The sequence below is a fragment of the Plasmodium gallinaceum genome, assembly GCF_900005855.1.
Source record: "Plasmodium gallinaceum strain 8A genome assembly, contig: PGAL8A_v1_141, whole genome shotgun sequence".
Classification (NCBI taxonomy): Eukaryota; Apicomplexa; class Aconoidasida; order Haemosporida; family Plasmodiidae; genus Plasmodium; species Plasmodium gallinaceum.
The window spans coordinates 296,285-303,863 of NW_021628302.1; the positions used below are offsets into that span (position 1 = coordinate 296,285).

The following is a 7,579-nucleotide window of genomic DNA, read 5'->3' on the forward strand; positions in this document are numbered from 1 at the left end:
ATATATATATTTATATATATATATATGCTTATATAAAGAATAATAGATTTTTAATTGTTTATTTTTGTTTTATCAAAGTACTTTTATTAATAATAAATATATATAAATCATAATCAAAAACGAAAACTACAATTTTTATTATTATTTTATACAAAATTAAAATTTATATATTTTGTATATAATTATATTTTAAATAATGAAATAATTTTTTTTAAGTAAAAAAATTAAGGATAAAATGTAACATTATTATTATTTTTAATATACTTTTATATTTGTTTATGAAAGTATAATTAAAAAAAATTATTTCATTATTTACATAAGAACATATTAGTAACAGGTCAAAACGGTGATAATATTATTTTTTCTTACAGTGTCTTATTTATAATAGATTAATAAATATTATCAACTAAAAATAAAAAAGAAAACATCTAAATAATAATATATATATCTTTATTTGTTATCTTGAATAATATTAGAAAAAGAAAAAAAAAAAAAATATTAAATTTTTTTTTTTTTTTTAATTTTCATTAAGAAAAATTTTTAGAAAAAAATAATATATTTTAATGAAGTATATGAATAACTATATTTCTAAAATTTATAATCTTTATTTTCTTTTAATTTTCTTTGTTCTCTAAGCATAATAAGATATTCTTCTCTTATAACATCTCGAAAGTCTTCTATACCTAAAAAAAAAAAAAAAAAAATTTTTAATTCTAATTGAAACACCATTCCTATTATGATTTTATTTCATTTAATTTTTATTTTTTTCTCATTTTTTTTTTTTTTTTTTTTATTTTCATTTAAACCTTGTTCAAAAGCTTTTATTACAGCTAGTCTAGTTGGAACGTGAACATTTTGGTGAACAATTTTTCTCAATTCTTTATTTTCAGGTGTTAAGGCGCATAAATTTTCCCATTCTAAGTTTACATCATAAACATAATAATTATATTTGTCATTATAAACACATTCTGTTATTATTTGCATAATATTATATTCATCATATTTTGGAAATAACCCAGGAGCACATTCTCCTCCATATTTTTCTTGTAATATTTTATTCTCTTTTAAAATTTTACATTTTGTCCAAAAAACAGAAGGTAATCTATATTGTAAAGTTCTACCTCTTGCATAAAAAATTTTTATTTGTGTATGAATATTCGCTTGTAAAAATATTTCAAATAATGGCATTTTTACATCTAATTTTAAATTTACTATTTCTACTTTTTTACCAAATTTCTCTTTAACTTTACTCACTAAACTATCCATCTTGTTCTTATCATTTTCCATGAGTTTGCAATATGGACCTAATTATTATATACAAAATAATATATATAAAATAATATATATAAAATAATATATACAAAATAATATAGACATAATAATATATACATAATAATATATACATAATAATATATACAAAATAATATATACAAAATAATATATACAAAATAATATATATAAAATAATATATACAAAATAATATATACATAATAATATATACATAATAATATATACAAAATAATATAGACATAATAATATATACATAATAATTTATATATATTTAACCTATTTTAGGAGTTACAAAATATAAAATATTTTTTTGTTTATTTTTTTGAATTTCATAGTTACAATGATTTATTAAACGTGTCTGTCTCATTATATCTAAAACCTTTTCTCTACTCTCATGAGATAATTTATAATCATCAACATTCCTTCTTTCATCTTCTGTTTTATTTCTTATTTCTTCTTTTATTAGTAAATCTTCCCATGTTTCAACTGGAGGTAATGCAGGTATATATCTAAAAAAAAAAAAAATCTTTGTATATATATACATATATATATATATATATATATATATTTTTTTTTTTTTTTTTTTTTTTTTTTTTTGTGTGTTTACTCATCTTCTGTAAAATATTTATAGTCATCTATTTCTTCATGTGATTTTAATTTAAATAATAATTTCTTATATTTATGTTTTTTTAAACAAAATACTCTCTTGAAGTGTGGTTTTATTATAAAACCTCCTTTATAAAAAATATAATTTTCAACATAATTATCAAAAAGTATAAATAATAATAATAATAATAATATTTTTATATTTACATATTTGAAATAATGTAACATTATATTTTTTTAAATGATACAAAAATAAAATAGGAAAATTTTACATTTTAGTTTTATTTAAACATAAAATATTAAAACATACATGTTTTATACTTTATTATTTATATATAATATATTTATATATATTTAAAAAAAAAGAAAAAGATAATTAATATTTCATTTGTTCCCTTTTTCCTTTTTACTAACTTTATTTTTTAAAAAAAAAAAAAAAAAAAAAAAAAAAAAAAAAAGCAATTTTCTCAAATTACAACAAAAACACATTAAATAATATTATTGTAATCTTAATAAAGTTTCTAGAAAAATTATAAAAAAAAAAAAAAAATAATAATAAAATAAATAATGAATTAATTCTTATATATACAAATATTTATAAAATATAATTTTTTTTAAAAAATTCATTAAAATTAATTCTAAATATTTATAATTATTTACCGAAAATAAACACAATAAAATTTATTAAAAAAAAAAAAAATATACACATATAAATATATATATATATATATATATATTATTAAAAACATATATTTTTATTATTATGCATATTAATTTATTGTAAATGTATATATTCAACCTATTAAAAAAAATATTAATAATGAATAAATATAAATTAAAAAAAAAAAAAAATATTGAATCTTATATATTCTTAAAACAAAAAATATATATATATATATATATATATATATATATATATATATATATATATATATATATATATATATATATTTTTCTTTATGGAAATAAATAGATAATTTTTAAATGTGTCAAAATTTATAAATTGTTGTTATCATTGTTCTTTATGTAATTTATACTGAATTAAAACATTTTTGAAATATTCAGAATCATCTTGTTTTAATAAATCAGTTATGATAGCTTGAATATCAAATAAGTGTGAATTCTCTACATTTTGAAATAACATTATAAAAAATTTTACACTATCAATATCTAAAAGTTCTTTAAATGATGTATTTTCATTAATATTAAAAATATTTTTTTGTAAAAGAAAATAATTTTTACTTATTCTTGTAATTGAAGACGAAAAGATATTTAAAAAAGAATTTAATTCTAGTGGATCATTTTTCATAAATAAATTCATTTCTCCAATAAAAACCTCTACTTTTTCTTCAGTGTTTTCATTAAATATGTTGTTAATATTCTCTTTATTTTCTTTATATTGACGTAATATTAAATTATGTGGATTAAATAATATGAATGTTTTAAAAACACTCTTAATAATATGAATATAAAAATGAAAATAAGATGAATTAAAAGTTAATTTAATAATTGATTCTGATATTTCTACAAGAGAATTTAAACATTTTTTTATTATATCACAATCGTAATAATTTAATAAATATTCAATAGTAGGTAAAAAGGAATTCAATAATATATTTTGATTATTACTGTTTATATTATTATCATATATATTTTGATAAAATACTTTATCATTATTATTCTTAAAATCATTTGGAATTACAAATAAATTTTTACATATTTTTAAAAAATTCATTATATAATTTTTGTTATTATATAAATAATCATAATACATTATGTAATCATCTTCGTTAATATTTATTTTAATATTTAGTTCTGAATTTACTTTTTTTATATGTTCATATTCTTCTCTAATATAAAGAAAATTTTTTTCCATGAATTGAGAAAATATTTCAAAATACCATTGAATTATTAATTCATTTATTATTTTGTGATTTATTAAATATTTCACCTGATCGCTCAAACATAAATAAACAGATAAAACATTAATGTTAATATAATAAAAAGACATAAATCTAAAACTATTAGATAAAATATTATTAAATATATGAATACAATCATTATATAAAAATAAATAACCTTCTTTAATGAATTTCTTAATTATATTACAAATGTTTTCATGTAATAGTTTAAAAGTGAAACCAGATTTTTTATTTCTATTAATATTATTAAAATCATTATTAGAATTGCTACTTTTATTATTTAAATTATATAAGCTAAAAATTTCTTTTTCATTCTCATCTAAATGAAAATAACTTACATCCAAATAACAATTTGGATACTTTTGAAAAGAAATATTATTATTTATCATATAAATAAAAAGAGAATTAATACATAATATATTTGTAAAAAGGTCTATTGAAACTTGTAAAAGTTCATTCTCATTTATTAAAGAAATATTACTATTCATTAATTGATACATATCTCTTTCTTTAATATTAATATTGTTTTCCTTATTTTGATCATAGAAATTATTTACATTTTTCTTTGCACTATTTTTTATTTTATGAAGAATTTTATAATATGAAAATAAGGAAAAGTAACTATTAACTATTTTAAATATATCAAATAATGAATGAGATGTTTCTATTTTTTTATCCATATAATCAATATTTGCAAAAAAAGTATCATAAAATTTATCAAAATTTGTTATATTTTTATTGAAATCAGTTAAAAAATCGTAAGTGTCTTGTAATGCTAACTTAACGTAAATGACTTTTTCATTCACACAATCAACCTTTAATATTGATATTAATGTTAAGAGAAAAATACAAAATTCTTTATTATATTTAAAAGTAACTGTTGACTTATTATATTCTAAAAATGTGTTCAAAATTTTTTCTATCATTTCATTTGTAAGAAAATTCTCTAAATTTATAATTATAGATGTAAATATAGCTATATATTTTTTTTTTAATTCAAAGGAATTTTCTGAATTATTTTGCATGATATTTTTCATCAAATTATCCATCATAAAAAATGCAAAATCCTTATTATAATTTAAAATATAAGCAGTTTCTGAAATAAAATGTAACCTTTTTGATTCAAAGAGAACAAAATTATCTGATATTTTTGCAAAATCAGTGAAATCCTTTTGTAAAATTATTTTATAACAATTCAATAAATTATCTATGCATTTATTACATATTTCATAATAGGGAGAACATTTATATTTTTCTAAACATTTAATTAGAAATAATTCCAAGTCAATATATTCTTTTTTTTTTTTTAATTCTTCTTTGTTTTCAACAATCATTTCATTTTTATTAAAGGAAGAAAAATTGTTAAATGCATTGTTGTTTTCTTCTTCTATATTTAATTCTACAATTTTATTTTCAATAGAATCCCTTAAATTAATTTTATTTTGTATATATGCATCTCTTGTATTTTTTTCATTATCTATATTACTTAGCTGATAAGATATAATATTTGTAATTATTTCTTTATTATCTTCAGTAATTAATCTTTTTGATTCTTTTAATATATCAACAAAATTTTTTAATAACTGATAATATGTTCTTAATAAAACATAAATAAAATAATCCTGTACTTTCATTGTTTCATTATATAAATTAGAAATATTTATATTTTTATAAAATTTAAAAAACTCACAAAAAACTTCTATTATGATATGAAATACTTCATGGTTTAAAGTTACTAATACTTTCATTAAACTGATGATTTTTTGTTTTAAATTATTTTTATTATTATCATTATTATTATTATTATCATTATTATTATCGTTGTTTTGATAAAATTCCATATCTTTATAATAGGCATCAAACCATTCTATATTATATTGATTTACATAATTATTAAAAAATTCTATCATCAACTTTTTATTTGAAGAATTTTTTTCTCTATATATGGGTATTTTAATAAATCTTATAAACATTAGAATAATTAATTTCTTTAAATCATCATAAGTTATAATAAATTGATTATTAAATGTTTTCTCATTATTTATGTTTAATAAACTTTCTTTATCCGTTTTATATATATTATATATATTGCTTTTAAATTCACTTTCCTTATTTTTAATATAAATCAAATCTTTGTTATAATCAAATATATTTTTACATATTGTTAATATATTTATTAAAATTTTTACATTTGGGTGATATATATTTTTAAATATATTTAGAATATATATGTGTAAACATTTTAATTTATTTTCTCTTTTGTGTAAATAATTAGATATAGGTATAAAAGATAAATTTAAAATCATTTTTATATATGTTTTTTGAAAGATATAATTATTAATATCATAAAAATTTAAATTTATATTGAAATAATTATACAAAAATTGCATTAATTCATTTTCTTTTAGTTGAAAAAAAGTTTTGTTATTTATTTTTGATATATATTCTATTATATTTAAAAAAATTATTAGTAAATTTTCTACTATATCAATATTTTGTAAAAAATTAAATGGTGTATATTTTAATTCATTTAAGAAAAAATAATTTTCATATAATTTATAAAAATCATCTAATGTTAATACGTTATTATTAACACCATTGTAATTATTATCATTTCTACTAATATTATCATAAGTGTCATTGTTAGAATTTTTTGTAAGATAAACAACTAACAAATTTAATAAAAATTTAATTGGTGAATTAGATTCATTAAAAAATATATATGCTGGTAAAAAAAAAGACAATTCTTTTATGCATTCTATTAATAATTCAAATTCGTTTTTTTTATTAAAACAAAAGCAATAATAAAATATAATTGAAAAAAATTGAAATAATTCATTTACGTCATTTATTATAATTCCACGAAAAAAATTTAATTGTTTTTTACTAAGCACATTGGAATAACTTTCATTACTAATATTATAAAAAATTTCCTTTATAAAATTGATACTTATTTGAAGAACACAATTCAAATAGTCATTTTCTTTTTGAAATTTACAATTATCATTAAAAATGCAATTATTTCCTTTTTCTTTATAATCACATATTAATAATTTTCTTTTCAAATTTTCACATATAAAGAATATAATAAAATTTAATAAATATCTAAAATAAACATAATCATTATGCATACATAATATACTTAATATCTGCGAGTATTTATTTTTTGTTGAATTCATATAATGACTTATTAGATGTTTATCTGTTAAATTAAAATAACTTTCCATTATAAAATTATTTTCATTGAGAAAATTTTCCATAAATCTTCTTTTTATAATTTCAGTTGATTTTTCTTTTAAACACAAAATATTATTATCTATTATATGACTATAATCTAAAGGTAATGAAAATAAAATGTTTATAAAATTATTCCTTATATTTATTTTTTCTTCATTTGAATATAATTTGTAACTCTTTTCAAGTAATTTATTCATGTAACAAAAAGACAAAAAAAATAAATGATCCTTATATATAACTAAATTTTTATCATTATTTATTATATCTGAATACAATATATAAAAAACACTGTAATATTCTGAAATATCTACATTTTTACACTCATTTAAATATTTCACACTAAAAGCATCATTTTTAAGTGACTTTAGAAAAATTTCAATTAATTCTTTACTTTTATTCAATATATTTGAATTATTCATTGTTATATATATTTAAAATTTTAAAAGTTAATGGAAAAAATATTTAAAAAAACAAGTAAAAAAAAAAAAAAAGATAATAAAATAAAAAGAATAATAAAATACACA

At 15.4% G+C, this 7,579-nt stretch overlaps 2 protein-coding genes across 2 annotated transcripts; both read right to left on the reverse strand.

The window, feature by feature from the left end:
• Positions 1-588: 588 nt before the first annotated feature.
• On the reverse strand, positions 589-2,124 carry PGAL8A_00480200 (conserved Plasmodium protein, unknown function; the record flags this gene model as incomplete). Its single annotated transcript, XM_028673589.1, has 4 exons — positions 589-683; positions 807-1,304; positions 1,567-1,799; positions 1,898-2,124. 4 exons carry the CDS (start codon positions 2,122-2,124, stop codon positions 589-591), a joined length of 1,053 nt encoding a protein of 350 aa, XP_028530026.1.
• Positions 2,125-2,908: 784 nt separating this feature from the next.
• Positions 2,909-7,474, reverse strand: PGAL8A_00480300 (conserved Plasmodium protein, unknown function; the record flags this gene model as incomplete). Its single annotated transcript, XM_028673590.1, has 1 exon — positions 2,909-7,474. One exon carries the CDS (start codon positions 7,472-7,474, stop codon positions 2,909-2,911), a length of 4,566 nt encoding a protein of 1,521 aa, XP_028530027.1.
• Between the last annotated feature and the right edge of the window lie 105 nt (positions 7,475-7,579).